Here is an 18,663-nt window from a genome sequence, read left to right as displayed (position 1 = left end):
CTCACTCTGTAGACCAGGCTGGCCTCAGAAATTCACCTGCCTCTGCCTCCCAAGTGCTGGGATTAAAGGTGTGTGCCACCACTGCCTGGTTCCGAGAGAATTTTAAGTGAGTTCCAGAGGCACAGGAACAGGCCCTGTTTTGGGTCAAGTTCTACCTCACCCAGCACTGTTTCCTCTCCTGGGAGGAATGGGACTTCTGGACAGGACAAAGTAGTGTGGCTATTCAAAACATTAGAGCAGGATCTGGTGGGGACCCAGTTTCAGCATGATGTTTGTTTGCTTTCGGGGCTCAAGCCACTTCTGATGATCTAAGCCTGCATCTTCTAGATCTGAGAAGAAGCCACCTAGTGCAGACCCTAAGCCTCTTGCAAATGACAGGAGAAAACTTGGCAGCACGGCCACTTGACTGAGCTGTTCAACCCTCCTCAGAGAACTTCCCTAGGGTGGGAGAGGCGCCTTGCCTGGGCACAGGAGGAGGGAGGGCTGGCATCACCTTTGGTGGTCTCACTGTCCCGGATCATGAAGGAGCCCAGCATGTTACCGGGAGCCAGGAGGTGGCGCTCTGCATCCTTCCGGCTGATGCCCTTGAAGAACCACCTGTCAGGAATGAGTGAGGACAGTTATGAGACTCAGGATAGACCAGCTTGCCCTGCTCACCTGATGCCCCTGGCCATACAGAGCTCAGCCTACTCAGAAGTCGGGGCCCAAGCACCTGACCTCAAGAAGCATCGTGGTTTTTACCATTTTTTGGGGGGGGGTCGTGAGAAACAGTTATTCTTTTTTTTTTCATTGTTATTTTGGGTACTTCATGAAAAGTTCATGTCATAGCAGCTGAAGTTCTTTTCATCCTCACAGGAATAAGGAGCAGTTCGTGTACCACAATGGGGAGAGGGTTTTAAACGGATATCAGCATGCCTGACCCTGCCAGAAGCCTGCCAGGTGACTTTCATTCTATGGCTCTCTGTTGCCTCAGTTATCAATAAGAGAGAAAGATAGCTAACATTCATCATTCCCTCCCCCTCCACCCCCGATATAGTGTCTCATTATATAGCTCTGCTGTCCTAGAACTCACTATGTAGACCAGGCTAGTCTTGAACTCACAGAGATCCATCTGCCTCTACCTTCTGAGTGTTGGGATTAAAGAACTGTGCCACTGAGCTTAGCTCATTTGTCAATTAAAATTTATTAATTCTTTCTCTCTCTCCTAAGAGAATGTGTGTGTGTGGGCACACGTGTGCGGGCTTGCTTGCTCGTGTGCTTGCGTGTGCGTGTGTGACCTGTTACCCATAGAGGCCAGAAGACTGTCAAATCCCCTAGAGCTGGAACTACAGGCAGTTGTGAATCTCCATGTTTGTGCTGAGAACTGAACTCCAGTGTTCTGGAAGGGCAGCCAGTGTTCTTAACCACCGAGCTTCCAGCCCCAACTCATCAAGAGTTTATTATGCATCTAGCTGTATGTGATTGCCACCTTTATTATCCTTATTTTATAGTACTCAAAGCAGAGAACCAAGAGGATAAGAGGCTTGTCTGGGGCTACACGCCTTGGAAGTAGAAGAGTCAGAATTAGAACCTAGGCAGTCTAACCCCAGAGCCCAGGTGCTAGAGCTCAATACTCGAGAGGGAGGCAGACAGTACATGTGTAGACAATCCAAAAAACCAACATCCCTTTTTGCCAGTGGGATATGTTCAGAAGGAAGTAAAACCACCTCTCAGAGAGTCACAGAAGGGGACCATTTTGGATAGGTCTGAGACCTGAAGCATGGGAATGAACCAATCAAGCCAAGAGCCCCAGGAAGAGGGTGCCAGACAGGGGAGAGAGTGTGTTGAGGTGATAGCAAGCCAGTTTTACTCAGGCTGCCTTCTGGAAAACAGAGCTGGAACACTTACTCCTCGGTCTCCAAAGAGTTAACTCGAGCCACATAGTTGCTTGGGATGTAGCCTTCCTTCCGGGTAGCCAGGGAACGTGCTTTCCACCACTCTCCAGACCTAAGGAAAAGGAGGAGAGAAGGGTCAGTGGGCGCGGGAACCTTCTTCAGTCTGCTGTGGCCCCTGCTTGGGTCTAGAAGCTCCCCTTCCCACAGTCAGGAAGCCAGGAGGATGAGGGGCAGGGTACCTAGCATGTGCTGAGGACTAGGGTAGGGGTGTGATAGTCTCCATAGGAGTCTGGAGTGAAGCCACAGCCTGGATCTTTAGATCCATTCTTTTTCCTGGACGTGTGTCCTTGGCTGGACTACCTTGGCCCAATCCAGGACCCAGTCCTGGAAGCACTCATACTGGTTCAGCTGCGGCCCAGAGGAGAAGGTCGCAGGCTCAAGGGTTTGGCTACACATTTCCAGATCTCAGTATAATCTGAAACCTTGTAAGAGCCCCTGATGGTGAAGGCTATGCCTTTCACAGGTGGGGAGCTCAGAGAACCTGGGATTTCTGGAGGGGCCAGGCCTGCAGCGCCAGACACTTAGGCCTCCATCCCTTAGGAAGGCTTTGTGGAGAGCCTGCTGGAGAGGACGTAGTTTCCACCTCTGGTTTGGTTACTAAGATGTAGGTCCTCTATGGTGTGCAGTCAGATTCTCATTATTTACTCCCAGAATTAGGCTGTCAGGCTCTTTAGGGGTGCAAAACAGAAATGTAGCTAAGCCCTGCAGGTGGGTGTGTCTCAAGGGGGACCAGGCTAGAACTTACTCCTCCAGAACCACCATCTGGTCTCCCTTCTGGAAGCTGAGGTCTTCCCGGTGAATGGCCTCGTAGTCGTACAGTGCGACCACAACGGTGTCCTCGGAGCCTGCCGGGAAGGGAGATGCCAGGATGGGTCCCCGAGCCACCCCCCAGTACCTGACTCCTTTGCAACAGAACAGCCTCCTGTGCTGGCTAAAGTCTTCAGGGCTCTGTTCACATCACTGGACAATGCTCTTAGAAAGACAAGGGCCCAGGCAAGGAACTCGGGTAATACAGAGTCTATTCAAGGATGCTGGTTAGTTTTTGTCACCTCAACACTCAAACTAGAGTCACCTGGGAAGAGGGACTCAAAGATAGAGTATGCCAATCAGATTGGTCTGTGGTGAAGCCTGCAGGGAGGTTTTTTTTTTTTTTTTTTTCTAGATTAATGGTTGTTGTGGAGGGATCGGTGGTGGGCTGGCCCACTAGGGATGGTGCTTCCCCCCAACCTCTGCTTTTGGGTTGTATAAGAAAGCAGGTTGAGGAAGGCAGAGAGCACCTGTTCTCTGCTTCAGTTCCTGTCTCTAGCTTCCCAAAGAGCTCCCGTCCCATTCTGACACTCTGATTTCCCTCAGTGACGGACTGTGATCCATGAACTGCAAGATGAATTAAACCCTTTCCTCCCCCAACTTGCTTTTGGTCATAGTGTTTTATCACAGCATCACAAAAACCAAATACAGATGTTTTTGACTTTTCCCCACCAGTTACAACTCAGAACCTAAGCTGATAGATGTGCGCAATGCCAACACTCCTGCTTCCAGATACTCACCCTCCACAGACCCTGGGGGCATGCTGGTGCTGTGGTTTGGTCCCTGCAGGAAGAAATGGGAAAAGGACATGGGTTTGAAAGTGTGAGGAGCCTGTGTTGAAAAGTTACTGCCCTTTTCAACCTACCTGGGTTCTGGTAGGAGAGAATTACAGACATAGGCAGGGTCATATGGCATAATAAAGAACAGAGTCAAAAACAACAACAACAACAACAACAAAACCAGAGTTTACACATGGATGGAGATATCTCCTTTCTTTCTTTCCTTCTTTCTTTCTTTCTTTCTTTCTTTCTTTCTTTTTGGTTTTTTGAGACAGGGTTTCTCTATGTGGCCCTGGCTGTCCTGGAACTCACTCTGTAGACCAGGCTGGTCTCGAACTCAGAAATCCGCCTGCCTCTGCCTCCCAAGTGCTGGGATTAAAGGCGTGCGCCACCACCGCCTGGTTTTGGATGAAGATATCTTAACTTGTGATCTGGAACCTTGCCTTGAAATACTGGGAAAGGCTGGGTTGATCCTCCCACCCAGTGAGAGAACTGGTTCAGATCTGTGTTGTTTAGAGATGTCTGAAGGTACTTTGGGTCTACGAGGTTTCTCACGGACAGACTCCATCTTGTGCATGAGCCATCTGAGTGTCTGCCAAGGGGCCATTGCCACCAGGACCACAGGGCTCAATGCATCACTTAGATGACGTCATACTAATTTCTCGGTGATAACAGCTACTTCTGCCGAATATCACATTATTGAAGCCGGGCAAGGTGGTGCGCACATGTAATGCCAGCACTGGGAACCAAGCAGGATTGCCGTGAGTGCCAATCAGCCTGGACTAGACAGTGAGAGCCTGTCTTCCAAAGCAACCACACAAACAGCTCATTGTGTCTATATAGAGCAAGTATATGCATTTCCTGTGGATACATATTTGGTAGTGTGGTGGTAAATCCACTAAAAGGGTTTTTTGTGTGTCCACAGCAAACTGATAATGATTGTTGCTTTTAGGGGGTGTGGCACTTGCAGGGCTCCATATTCACAACTTCATATCTTCAATAAGAGGGTGCCTCATGTCACACATGTGACATTTCTTTGAGGAAGCACTGAGGGATACTTGTGTTTTGTTTTGTTTTGTTTTGCTTTGCTTTGAAAGATTCTCAAAGATCAGAGATGTTCAGAGATGTCCTGTAAGATGTCATCCTGGGTTTCTCAAACAGATTTGGCCTGGGAACACCTCCAAGAAATGCTTTCTTGACTTACTGCCACCTCTGGGCCAGCACTGCATAGGAGGGAATAATAACTTGACAATCGCACCCCTTCATCTACCCTCAGTAAGGACAGCTCCAAAGCTGTCCTCCGAATCAGGCCGTACACTTTAGGAGAAGACCTGGAATGGCCTAGGGCAACAGTCTGTACCCAGATCAGGATTCCAGCAGTGTGAGAAGTTTGTGTAGCCACAGGCTGTGTTAACAGAGGCCAAGTGCAAAGAGAGGTGACCATTGCATTCTCCTCCCTTTCCCAGAGTCCTGCTCTGAGCCTCAGAATTAGAGACTGCAGACTTGTAGGACAGAAGTCTTGGCCTCCTGTCCTGAAAAAGAGGGCTCAGAAGGGCTGGACCTGGCTATGCTTTTGTCTTCAGTCTGTAGGCAGTCATTGGGTGAAGGAAGGCACTGGGATGTGTTTGGGGCAGGCTTGAGATAAGGAAAGGGGGACTATTCGTAACTGACCTCCTTTAAACTTGAGGAAGAACTTAAGAAATATCATATGTGTTCTGTGAGTGCATGATGTGTGAGTGTGGATGCTGCTGTCATAGTGCGCACGGACCTGTCAGAAGGGAACGCTGAACTCGTTTCTCTCCTTCCACCTTTATGTGGGTTCTGGGGCTTTAACTCAGGGGATCAAGCTTGCGATGCAAGCGCCTTTATCCCTGACCCATCTCACTGACTTAGGAAGAACTTACTTATTTTCTTACTTACTTACTTAATATTTTATGTGCATCAGTGTCTTGACTGTGCATATGTCTATGTGAGCATGTTGGGTCTTAGGGTTATAGACAGTAGTGAGTTGCCATGTGAGTCCTCTGAAGGACTGAGCTCTTAACCTCTGAGCCATCTCTCCAGCCCCCAGGAAGAACTTCTTAAGGGACCAGTGATTGAAGGGGTGCACTCCACCTTGGGAAGCACTAAGAATGGTGGGCTCCCCTTGCCACTCGCCACTGAAGGAAAGGATCAAGGGCTGGAGAGCAGCCACAGTGCCAGGTTTGGAGTTGAAAGACCCTGGACTTGAGGGCTTCCCAGATGCCTGATCTCCTCATCCCAGAACCCTGCTGGCAAGCAGCATCCTCTTGCTTCCCAGATCTGAGTGAAGATTTTCGGGGACACACCTGGTCCTTGAGCCCAGAACAGAGTGGGAGTCTGGAGAAGATGCTAACAAATACACAGCTATGCAGCTGTGAGTACAGCCACGGCCATTGCTCTTGTCATTTCCTGCTGTAGCGCTCTCAGTGGCTGTGTGGGATGAGCCACCTGTTGTGACTGCCACCTCTATGACCCTATGACCATCTCAACCACAGCACTTGGTGTGAGTATTCACCTCTGCCTCAGCAACTCTCACTTTTATGCTCCTGCCGATATGTGGTCTTTGCTAGGCCATTCTTCCTCCAGAGCCATCCTCTTGTTTTGTTTTTTTGAGACAAGATCTCTCACTGGCAGAACATCCTCTGATTAGGTTAGGCTGTCTGACCAGCAGGCCCCAGTAATCCGCTTGCCTCTGCCTTTCACCGATGAGATTATAAGCATGTACCACCATAGCCGGCCTTTCTTTTCCTTCTTTCTTTCTTTCTTTCCTTCTTTGTTTCTTTGTTTGTTTGTTTGTTTGTTTCTTTCTTTCTTTCTTTCTTTCTTTCTTTCTTTCTTTCATTCTTTCTTTCTTTGTTTCCTTCTTTGTTTCTTTGTTTCTTTGTTTCTTTCTTCCTTCCTTCCTTCCTTCCTCCCTTCCTTCTTCCCTCCCTCTTTCTTTCTTTTTTCTTTCTTTCCCCTCCCTCCTTTCTCCCCCCTCCCTTCCCCCTTCCCTCCTTCTCCCTCCCTCCTTTCTCCTTCCTTCCTCCCTCCCTCCCTTCCTTCCTTCCTTCCTTACACATGAGTTCTGGAGATAAGATTTTATGCTTGTACGGAAAGCAGTGTATGCACTGAGTAGGTTTTTATGCTTGTGTGGAAAGCAATGTATGCACTGAGTAGGTTTTCATGCTTGTGTGGAAAGCAGTGTATGCACTGAGCTACCTCTTCTCTTCAGGCATTACACCTTCTTTTATTGACTGTTCTCACTGTTGCTCCTACTGCCACCATGGTGGTCCACAGAGGCTCAAGCATTTGAACACTTGGTCCCCAACTGATAGCACAGCTTGGGAGTCTTAGGAAGTGTGGCCTTGCTGAAGGAAGCATGTCATGGGGGTGGTGTGGAGGCTGGGGTTTTGAGAGTTAAAAGACTCATACCATTTCTGGTTCCTTCTTTATCGCTCAAGATATTAGAGCTCAGCTGCTGCTCCGGCTACCACACCTGCCACCTGCTACCTCTGCTCCACCATCATGGACTCTAACCCTCTAGAACCATGAGCCCAAATAAACTCCTTCTTCACAAGTCACCCTGGTCCTTTATCACAGTAATAGAAAAGTAACTAAAATAGCCACTACTAATGGGTTTTTTGTATGTATATGATGTATGTTTATGTGTGTTTGCATGTGTGTGCACAGGTATGTGTCTACATGGGTACATACATGTGTGGAGCCCCCAAAGTTGATGTCTTCCTTCATTACTCTCCTCTGCCTTATATATTGAGGCAGGATGTCTCACTTTCTGGCCAAATGTCAGTCTTTCTGGCCAGCTTACTCTGGAGATGCTGAGTCTCTGCCTCTGAGTGCTGGGATTATAGGCCCTGCTGGGGATTCAAACTCTGGTCCTTACCCTTGAGCAATAGTCCTTTATCTACTGAGCCATCCCTTAGCTATTGCTGCTGCTCTCCTTGCTCCATTGCTGTTGCAGGGCAGATAGACAGCCACGCTGCTGCTGTCATCATGGGTACTTGCATCCTGCTGCCAGTGCTGCAGGGCCCAGGCTCAAGGAACACAAGGAACACACTCACTTAGTTGAGAGGCAGAGCCCTGGGCCAGGCCCTGGCCACCACACAAGAAGCAGCTTCCATGCCTGGAGAAACATCCTGGAGGTGGCGTGTGGGTCTAAAGACCCTGTGGGAGGTGCCCGACAGCTCCCTGGGATGGCCAACTCACCAGCTTTTTGTGGGATGTGGGATCCGGTACATACACAGGGCCCTTCTGATTGGCACTTGGCTCTGTTTTTGAGGCCTTGCTTCCATCTCGGAGGAACTTGGACTTCACGCATCCCATCCTGTAGCCAACAGAAGGGAAGACAGGAATTGCAGAGGCTGGGAAGGGCCCACAGTGGTCTTCACATTCCTACGCTGCCTGCTAGCCCTGAGTGAAACTGCTTGGGTTCTAGGCTTCTCCCTGGCTCTTCTGCTGTGGTGCTTGGCCAGAGCCCACATGGGATTCAAGGACCAGCGGGATAGGGAATCTATTAAGGGGAATTGTGAGAATAATGGAAATGGCACGGCAGATCTGAGGAGCAGTGTGGGTGGTGGATGCTGTTGGCCTTGGGTCAGGAGACTGAGCTGAATCCTGGCCCCTGCACCCCACTGCACCTCATTTATCATTCCCACCTAACAAGTTCCCTACTGCAGAGCACTCCAAGCCTGTGGCAATGGGTAACACTCAGCATAGCCTCTGGATGGTACCCTAGCACCCAGAGGAGCCTGATACGAGATAATACTACTCTGTCATCACGTGTCCCAACAACGAAGATGAATAACATGGCTTCAATAATCCAGAATAATACCTGGGCATCATCTTCCTCCATCCCTCCCTCCTTCCTCTTTCCCATCTCTCCTTTCTTTCTTCCTCTTCCTAGTGGGTTTATCTGTCATTCATTCATTCATTCATTCATTCATTCATTCCTTTGTTCATTCAAGTTGTACTTTTTTTTAGAGGGTCTTTTATCTTCCAAGCTGGCCTCCAACTCCTCTATGAAGCAGAGGATGACCTTGAACTTCTGATTCTCCAGTCTCCATTTCCCAAGTGCTAGAATTACAAGCATGCAGCATCACATAGAGTTTATGTAGTACTAGGGATGGAACCCAGGACCTTGTGCATTATGATAACCAACCTTCCTACTAAGTCCCATCCCTTGACCAATATTTATGTTATTTATTCTAAACCATGAATAAGTCAGACCAGCTCATGTCCTACAGAGCTTAACTGGAGATGAGTAGGAGGCACGGGTAACAGAGCAGTGAATAGGAAACTGACAGGACAAATTTAGTAAAAAGTGTGGAGGCAGTGAGAGATGCTGCTATAGGAAATAGCTGGGCGGGGCCCTGAGGTGGACTGATGGGAAAGGCTGGGCAGGGCCCTGGGGCCTGATGGATGGGAAAGGCCTTTCTTGGGTGAAATTAGCCCGGGTTTCTGAGTAACACAATCCACTCTCTGAAGGTAGAATATATATGCCAGGCAGCAGGACCAGCAAGTGCAAAGGCACTGAGGTTGGGCAGTCCTTGGAAACGTGGAGCTCTCACCACATCTCTCTGTGATGAGGCCACCACACCTCAGGCCTGGGAGGAGGGTGCAAACTGTACAGACTTTGAGGTTCAATTTGTGCTTCTTACTTTAATTTTATTTTTCAGATTGGCCATTGAGCCTACCCCATCGAGCTATATCTCCAGCGTATCAATCTGCACTCTAAGCTGAACCATTGGTTGCCGGGTGAAGTACAGAGGATTCTGGAAGCAGGCCATGGGCCCTATGGGAGATTGCTGTGATTGTCCAGCCATGGGTGACAGCAGTTCTGGGGCCTGAGGGGCTAGAACCCCATCTTTTGGGGGTCTATCTCTCAGACTTTGCTGCCGTACTAACTTAAGAAGAAACACATTCACCTGTTCTGAGACAGTCTTGCTATGTAGCCCAGGCTAGCTTCAAATTCACATTTGTCATGCCTCAGCCTCCTAGTGGCAGGATTGCCACTGTGTGTCACCACACCCAGGTGCTGACCTAGTAAGTGGAGTCACTTACTAGGTGACTAACTGTTGGCAGGTAAGGGCACAATCCCGTGGTAGAGGGGCACCTTAGCCTGTGTGGGATCCTGGAACTGAGACACAGGCTGGGCTGGGCTGGCTCCCCAGCACAGCATACATACAAATGTCACTGTAAAAATGGCTAAAGTGTTTCTTTTCTCTACATGGGCCCATGTGTTTGCAGAGAAAGTGGGCTGCAAGCCACTCTAGGAGAAAGTACTGGCTTCCCCAGGACTGCACAGTCAGTTCTGAGTTGTTGAGAACTTGGTTCCATTATGACCATAGCACTTGAATACACACACTGTATCTCATCTGACCTCGGACGCTAACAGTGCTTGGGCCCAGATAGTACTTGTATGGGAAAGGTCAGTTATACGGAAGTTGTTGGAGCCAGCCTGGACTACATGAGACCCCATCTCAAAACAAACAAAAGCAAAAAACCATCATGACTTCTTGTATTTCCCAGTACTTGTCAATCCTGGGAAAGGCTTCCTGGAATGCTGCATCATTAATTTGAAATTTTGCCACAATGGATCAACGGCTTTATCATTTAAATCTGAAATCACCCTCTCTGATTTGTGACAAAAGTTCTAGGAAATTAAGCAGCATCTTGTGTGTGTATGTTTACACTGCAACAGATCATAGAACATTTGGTACTCACACTTTGATCAGCTGGAGGAACCTGCCGTGTGAGGTAGGGCAGCTCGACCCCCCCCCCCATGGGCAGTGACAGACGCAGCTGTGCGCATCAGCAAAGAATCATAGAGTGCATATTAAGCATCATTTACATGTTCATTTACATATTCATGAAGACCCAATTCCAGACCCCTCTCAGGAAGGATGGTGGAGTCCTAATTTCTCTCTCTCCTTATCTCTTCCTTTCCTGGTGCCATGGATGGAACCTGGGACAGCATGAATGTCCAGCAAGAATCCTACCACTGAGCTATGTCCTCAGCCTGCATGTGGGGCTTTGTCTCATGGGCTGGGGGTTGTCTAAGAGAGCTGAGAGAAGTGAAAGTGTGGGCCCAGGGAGCCCTACAGAAACCTCAGCCCTAATATTTCCATTTATGAGCAGATGTGCCACCAGGTCTGGGTGCATGGTGGGAGGTGTAACTTGGGGGCATAACACTTGCAGCAGCAAGGAGCCTTGGGTTCAAGCTGCACCCCCTAACAGATAGGAAAGGAACAGTTGCAAAGAGGCAAGGGTAGTCTGAAGTTTTCCTTTGGCTCAGAGCTACAGCCCCTACACACAGCATGAACATTTGAAACAGGAAATTCCTATCACTTTGGAGCAGGTACTCATGTGCCATGGCATGTATGTAGGGATTTCAGAGGACAACCTTGGCTGCTGGGCTCCCCCTTCCGCTGTGTTCTGAAACAGGTCCTTGTGAAGGAGAATTCCTGGAAAGGGACTGTGTCTGCAAAAGCTGATTGACTGATTACATCTCCACTGCTGTAGAAAGGCTACAATGTTGCAGGTCTAGAGGCTAACTAACTACAGGCGATCTTGACTGGCTCTCCTAGATAGCCTTTCCTGGGCACCTATAACATTCAGTGGCTCACAGATATAAACCTTCTGGAAAGTATTGACTTAACAAGCCCCTATTTTCCACCATCCAAAGGGTTAAGAAGGCTGTCAGATAGCATCTGAAGCCTATAGCAGAGATTCTCCCACTTTGCTGTAGCCACCTAACTTACGTACCCACTGATTGATTTGAAAAGCGTCATGATTCATAATTCTCTCTGTCTTGTTACTATAAAAAGTTCATGAGACTACCTCCATGTTGGAACATGGAATTTGGGGTGACCTGAATCTGCATTCCTGACAATGTCACTCAGCTCCAGAATAAACTCTGATTCCTTTGTGTCCATTGTCTCTGGCTCACCCGCTGCCTATGCCAGGCTAGCTTGCCTGAGAGCTTCTGGTGACTCATTCTCCTGCCTCCACCTCCCATTCTTCCATGCATGATGCACTGGGATTGCACATCTATGCGGCTGTGTCTAGCTTTATGTAGTTCTGTGGATTCAAACAGTTTGTCAGACTTGCTGGTGAGCCCTTTACTGCTGAGCCATCTTCCAGTGACTGGTCACCTGCTCAGACCACCTTGTTCTTTACAGCAAAGTGTCAAGATATGGCCTCTTCTGCATGGATCAAGCTGAGAAGTGAAACCTGAACACAAAGAATTGTATCTTAAAGCGGGGGGGGGGGGGAAGGAGGGAGACACCACTGTTAGAGACAATTAGATTGGTGGTGGCGTGGAGCAGGAGGGGGGAGGTTTGTTGAACGGAGGCATCTTGAGTTTTAGAAGATAATGGAGGTTATTAAGGTGGATAATGACAATGGTGTCACATATGAGAATGTATTTAAATGCCACTGAACTACACACTTAAAATGGTTAAGGTGGGAGACTTCGTGTCATATGCATTTACTACAACTGGCTTTTATATCACATATATCCTTTCTTTTCCCTCCTCCTTCCTCTCTGTAGGCCTCCCCCTTTCTCCCATACACACACACCATACATGCATATGCAAATTTATATCTAGGTTCTGCTTTTGATAGAAAAAATGGTATTTGTCTTCCCAAGCCTGAATTATTCTACCTATTCTAATGGGCTTCAGTTTCACCCTCTCTCTTTATTTGTTTTTTGTTTTTTCAAGACAGCGTTTTTCTGTGTAGCCCTGGCTGTCCTGGAACTCACTCTGTAGACCAGGCTGGCCTTGAACTCAGAAATCTGCCTGCCTCTGCCTCCCAAGTGCTGGGATTAAAGGCGTGCACTACCACCGCCTGGGCGTATTTCACTTTCTTTATCCATTCAGCTGCTGATAGTCTCTAGGCTGGCTCTACTTCTGGCTATTGCGGCTAGTGCAGCAATAAATGAGGCTGTGCAGCTGTGTTGGCTTACAAGCCTTCGGGTATACACCCAGAAGTGGGACAGCTGAGTCACATGGTAGCTCTAGCTCTAGGGTGTTTGAGGGACCTTCATATTGATTTCCATGGTGGCTGCACTAGCCACTCCCATCACTTTCCTCACAGCCTCACTGGCATTAGTCATTGCCCTTTTGCTTTTTGTTTGTTAAGACAAGGGCTCAAATCCCAGCACTTGGGAGGCAGAGGGAGGCAGATTTCTGAGTTTAAGGCCTGCCTGGTCTACAGAGTGAGTTCCAGGACAGCCAAGGCTACACAGAAAAACCCTGTCTCGAACCCACCCCCCCACCCCCCAAAAAAGACAACGGCTCACTATTTAGCCCAGGCTAGCCCAAAACTCATGACAACCCCCCTGCCTCAGCCTTATTTTCTTGATGACAGCCATTCTGACTGGGTGAGATAAAAGTACCATGTACTTTTAATCTAATCTACATTTCCCTGTTGGCTGAAGATGTTGAACATTTGTTTCAAATGTTATTAGCCATATATTTCTTTGAGAACTGTGGCATATTCAGTTCATCTCACGTATTGATTAGATGAGTTGGCTTCTTGTCATTTAGCTCTTGCAGTTTTTAATATTGTCATTACTAATCACTTCTCTGACTTATAGCTAGAAAGTATCTTTTTCCATTCCATAGACTGCAGAGCCTTTTAATTTCACACAAACCAATTCATAATTCTTGGAGTCCTTTACAGGAAGCCCTTGACTGTGCCTCTATTTTGAAGGGCTTTGCCTATGCTTTTCCTGGTAGGTTCAGGTCTTGCATGAAGATCCATTTCAAGTTGATTTTTGTATAGAGTGAGATCCATGGATTGAGTTCCCTTCTTTTACATGCGCATGCTCAGTTTATCAACTTCAAGTTTCTGCATTGACCATCATGCCTTGTACAAAGAAACTTCTCTGACAATAAATAAATAAATAAATAAATAAATGAATAAATAAATAAATAAATAAATAAATAAATAAATAAGCTGGGCAGTGGTGGAGTGGTGGCGCACGCCTTTAATCCCAGCACTTGGGAGGCAGAGGCAGGCAGATTTCTGAGTTCAAGGCCAGCCTGGTCTACAGAGTGAGTTCCAGGACAGCCAGGGCTACACAGAGAAACCCTGTCTCAAAAAAGAAAGAAAGAAAGAAAGAAAGAAAGAAAGAAAGAAAGAAAGAAGCTTCTCTGATAAGACCTGAGAGGGGCACTCATCTTGGTGAAATGTTTATTAGTAAAAGTAGTGTGTTCACACCTGGGGCCTATGAGTTCTCCAACTGTGGGTTCTTGGCCAGATTTTTTTTTTTTTTTTTTTTTTTTTTGAGACTAGACATACGTTGGTTCCCTTCTGAAGAGCAGGTCTTAAATCCAATCATAAAGTTCTTGGTTACGTCTCTACCTTTATACTACTATTGCACCCATGGTTATTACTGTCACTCAGTCACTCAGACCCTGATGTCAAATTCTCTCACTCACATGTGGTCCTATCTCTGAATCTTTAGATTTGTGTGTTTAACCTGAAGTACTTGTAAAATCCAGGAAACTAGAAAGAGCTCATTGATGGGAAGGGGAAAGAAAGGTTTTTTTTCTTCCTAATTCTGTGAAGAATGCCATTGGGGTTTTTATGGGGATTATTTTGAAACTGTAGATTGCTTTGGTAACATAGCTATTGTCACAGTATGGAGTCTGCTAATCCATGAATACGGGAGCTCTCTCCCTCTTCTAGTATCTCCTTCAGTTTCCTTCTTTGGCGTCTTGAAGCGTTCACTATGGATGTCTCTTATTTCCTTGGTTAGATTTATTTCTGGGTATTTTTTTTTAAAAAGCTGTTGTGAATAGAATATTTTCCTGATTTAGTTTTCAACAAGTTCATTATTCAGATATAGAAATTCTGCTGGTTTTCAGTGTTGACCTTTTATCCTGCTACTCTGCTAGACGTGTTTATTAGGGCTGAGGGTTTTCTGGTGGAATCTGTACAGGCTTTTAGGTGTAGGATCATAAACCAACAGCTTACAGCCTGGTGCTTGAGAGACTGAGGTAGGAAGAGCACCGTGAGTTTGAGGCTAGCTAGAGCTACACAGAGAGTTCAAGGCCAGCCTTGCACTCCAGAGATATCCTGTTTCAGAAAAGGCACAAAACAAAGCAAACCACAACAAGCAAACCCAAGAGTACAGCTCATGTAACATTCAAATCGTGGTGATCTGACTTCTTGCTTTTTTATTTGTATTCCTTTTTCTTGTCTTATTGCTCTGGATAAGACTTCAAGCACTCTGTTCAATATGAGTGGACAGAGTTGGTTCCCTTATTCCTGACTCGGGAGAAAATGCTTTTGGTTTCCCCCTCTTAATATCACGTTGGCTGTCAGTCTGCGGTATAAAACCTTTATTATGCCAAGGACTAATTCCTTCCATTCCTAGTTTCTTCAGGGCTTTTGTCTTTTTATCAGAGATATTAAACTTCACTGAAGGCACTTTCTGAATCTATTGAGATGATCATATGATATCTGTTCCTAATTCTATCTACGTGTTATGTTACATTTACTGATTTGTGAATGTTGAATCATGCTTGCATCTTGGAGTGAAATCAACATGGATGAAATGAATGGTTTAAATGTGTTCTTGAATTTTTTTGCAAGTGTTTTATTGAGGTTTTTTTTTTTCCCCAACTTCGTCTGTCAGGGACATGGCTGGGTGTGCCTGGTTTTGCATCTGGGTAAAGCTAGCTTTTTTTTTTTTTTTTTTTTTTTTTTTTTTTTTTTTTTTTAAAGATTTACTTGTTATTATACATAAGTACACTGTAGCTGACTTCAGACACACCAGAAGAGGGCATCAGACCTCATTATGGGTGGTTGTGAGCCACCATGTGGTTGCTGGGACTTGAACTCAGGACCTTCGGAAGAGCAGTCAGTGCTCTTACCCACTGAGCCATCTCACCAGCCTGTAGAGCTAGCTTAGTACTTGGAGATTAGGTCTCTTCTCTGTCTATTTTGTGGGACAGTTGGAGGAAACACTAAACTCTGAGACCCCCCCCCCCCCCAGTGTAATGGGGGATGAACTGGGAGTTTGGGTCCTGAGGTTCTGCCATAGCTGGCTGTGAGATGGCTGGCTGTGAGAGGGGACAAGCCGGCCCTCCCTCTCTGAGTTTCCTTTTCCTCTCTGTAATTAGGAAGCACTTGCTTCTCAAGCTTGACCTGAGGTCTTCGGACACAAAGGCTGTGGCAACTTTTCAAAACTTGCACATGAACATTGCTTGTCAGATGTAGTTCCCAGTCAGGCACTGGGAGCAGAAGTAGCCTCCAGTTCCACACTGACTCAAAGCTGTTGACCACGTCTAGGACAATCCGCAGTCCCCCTTGACCTCCCCCGCCTCCCACCCTCCCTCAAGACTCCTCAGTTCTGTAGGTGCTACATGGAAGAGAAAAAAAAACCAGTTAGCTTGCTGGCCGTAGATCCTCTCAGACTCTAAGCCAAGAAGGAGGCTGGGCCTGCTTGAGCATCTCTGGGTTAGGTAGGGTTCTGAAAGTATTTATACTCTAGCCCCACCTTTGCCAAAAGCTCACTGTGTGACCTTAGGCAAGCCTCCATTTCTCCAGAAGTGAACATGACCTACCCTGAGGGGGACGGCTGAAGCTTCTCCCTACATGACATCTGTTTGCCACCGTTAGCAGCAGCTCCCCAGGGTTCCTCTGTGGACCCCTCCCTCAGGAGTGGCTCATGGACTGAGGTAGCCTTAGCTTCAGTCTCCTGCAGGAGTAGGTCAGTGACCTATCAGAGCTGTAGCTAAAGAAGGCAAGCTGGCTGTGACTCAGAGTCTGTGGCCTTCGTCTGGGAAAGATGTTTTCAGTAGCCAAGAAATAGAGACACCCAGATTCCCAAACTTAAATGCAGTCTGGCCTGAAGTTAGAGACACGTGGGGTCGCCAATAACTTCCTCTGCTGCTTGGGCCAATTTGAATTAGATATTTGCCACTTAATACCATGCATAGAGTTCTCCCCAGAATACAGGAGATTCTGAGGAGGGGGTTGTAATTCACACTCAAGGGGTAAATGGCTGATTACCAAAAAACTTCTCTGATAGCAGGCCTTGGTACAAGAGAAGTTAAGCTACGAGGTAGGTCCACAGAGGGTGAGAATGGGGAATGCGGATCTTGTCAAGCTGCTGGCGCTAAAGCCATGACTATCTACTAAGTGTCTGGCATATGAAGGCCCCTCCATCTAGGTTTGAGGTATGAGCACACTGTGTTCTCTTACCATATATAGGTGCAAACCAGAATTAGAAACCCATTCTTCAGATGGGAAAATGAAGCCCCAAAGAAGAAATTCCCGTGGGAAGGAGCAGTGATAGGGAGAAGAATTTCTCCTTCCTGTTGTTCCCCTTGGGGTCAGCAACAGAGGCTATTGGCCAAGGTCTAGGGGAGTGAGAAGCCCAAAAAGGAAGCTCCGGGAGGTAGCAGCCACTGTGGGGCCTGTGGCTTACAACTGTCTGGTTAGAGGAACTTTCTGTTCTTGGAACAGCTCAGCCATGGGGCTGGTGCACCTTTCTAATCAGAAGTTCCTTTTAAAGCAATTTTCAGGGTACAGAGTCCCTGCAGGTGCTCTGGTTGCCTTCTGAGAGAACCATGCCTACTCTATACAATTTGTCTCTGGTGGACTCCTCATGTGTTTCCTTTGGGAGATTTAGCTTTCTCTGGCCAAGCTATGATCTCTGTGTGCACAGAAAGAGTCTTAGAGGTCCAGCCCTTCATGCTTGGGTGGAGCAATAGTTCCAGAGAGGATCCACAATGGGCCCTGGGTCACCCAAAAGCAAGGGACCCCACCATTTGGAGAAAGACTTTGGCTTCTGCTCCTATGTGTGACTCAGTTACAATGCTGGTATGAGATGCCTGAGTCCCAGTGGCTAGCTCAACTGCCAATCAAAATCCTAGGACTTTACCCTGGGGCCATTTTGGGCCAGAGATCTGCAGCATCTGTGAACATCCTGGGATGTTTTTATTTCGTTTTATGGCCTTGAAGCTAGCAGTTTGAGAAGTAAGGGATGAGACCTGGAATCACCTCGGGTAGAATCACGACTGTTTCTCTTAAAAATACAAGAGTTCTTTAAAATGTAGCCTAGGGGGCTGAGAAGATGGCTCAGTGGGCAGAAAATCTTGCTATGCAAGCGCAAGGACCTGAGCTTCCAGTGGCTAGCATCCAGGTGTGACAGCATGTATCTGTAACCCCTGTAATCCTTTTGGGAGACAAGAGGATCTGGGGGGCATGCTGGCTGTCAGTCTAGCTTCTGTTTCTGTGAGAACCCCTGGCTCAAGGGGATAAGGGGAAGAATATGGGAAAAAGAGGACACAGTGAACCTAGCAAATTCCCGTGGCATCAGTGACACAGGCCTCCTAAATACCCAGGGTTCTCAGCAGCAGTTACAAAGGTGTCTGGGTGGGGAGGATGGTCCAGTTTGCTTAATTTTCTTCGACAAAACCAGGTGCTTCTTGGCTGGAGCTGATTGTCCCCTTTACACAGGGTGTGGTGGCTGGCTTGGTGACAGGCAACTTTTTCCTCTCATCTGCTGTGTTGTTCCCAAGTCGAACACCCCAACCATGTCTCATAGATGCCAAGCCTCAAAGCCACTAGAACATGGTCTGGGGATGGAGCTCAGTTAGTAGAGTGTTCAGCTAGCACAAACAGAGCCCTGGGTTCCGTCCCCAGTGCCACATAAGCCAAGGGTTGCTGCAAGTACCCATGATTTCAGCATTGGGAGGGTGGAGGCAGAAGGATCAAAAGTTCAAGGCCATCCTCATTTTAAGAAAGAGAAAGGAGAGAGAGAAAAAGAGAGGAAAGTGAGAGAGGAGAGAAAAGAAAGTGTGTATGTGTGTTGGGGAGACGGCTCAGTGGTTAAAGCACTTCCTGTGCAAGCATGAGGATCTGAGTTTAATCCCCAGAACCTTTGGAGATGCTGCGTGGGCATGGCAGCCTCAGAAGCTGAAACAGGGAGGCGGGCCATACTGGCAAACTCAGGGATTGATTGAGAGACCCTGCCTCAGTGAATAAGATGAAGAGCAATCAAAGAATATTGCCGACATCAACCTCTAGACCACACACATGTGCAGGCACACACTCTCTCTCTCTCTCTCTCTCTCTATCTATCTCTATCTCACACACAC

At 47.4% G+C, this 18,663-nt stretch overlaps 1 protein-coding gene across 1 annotated transcript in view; it reads right to left on the bottom strand.

The window, feature by feature from the left end:
- Positions 1–18,663, bottom strand: part of Hck (HCK proto-oncogene, Src family tyrosine kinase) — a 45,617-nt gene that overhangs the window by 19,739 nt on the left and 7,215 nt on the right. The window contains exons 2-6 of the mRNA XM_031372319.1: positions 7,748–7,865; positions 3,482–3,524; positions 2,680–2,779; positions 1,888–1,986; positions 494–597 (exon numbers count right to left, since the gene is read on the bottom strand). Coding sequence (XP_031228179.1) covers positions 494–597; positions 1,888–1,986; positions 2,680–2,779; positions 3,482–3,524; positions 7,748–7,865 — 464 coding nt within the window. The remainder of the gene's footprint in view (positions 1–493; positions 598–1,887; positions 1,987–2,679; positions 2,780–3,481; positions 3,525–7,747; positions 7,866–18,663) is intronic.

Source organism: Mastomys coucha, unplaced genomic scaffold, assembly GCF_008632895.1.
Source record: "Mastomys coucha isolate ucsf_1 unplaced genomic scaffold, UCSF_Mcou_1 pScaffold15, whole genome shotgun sequence".
NCBI classification, from domain to species: Eukaryota; Metazoa; Chordata; class Mammalia; order Rodentia; family Muridae; genus Mastomys; species Mastomys coucha.
This window is presented reverse-complemented; position numbering and strand designations above follow the sequence as displayed.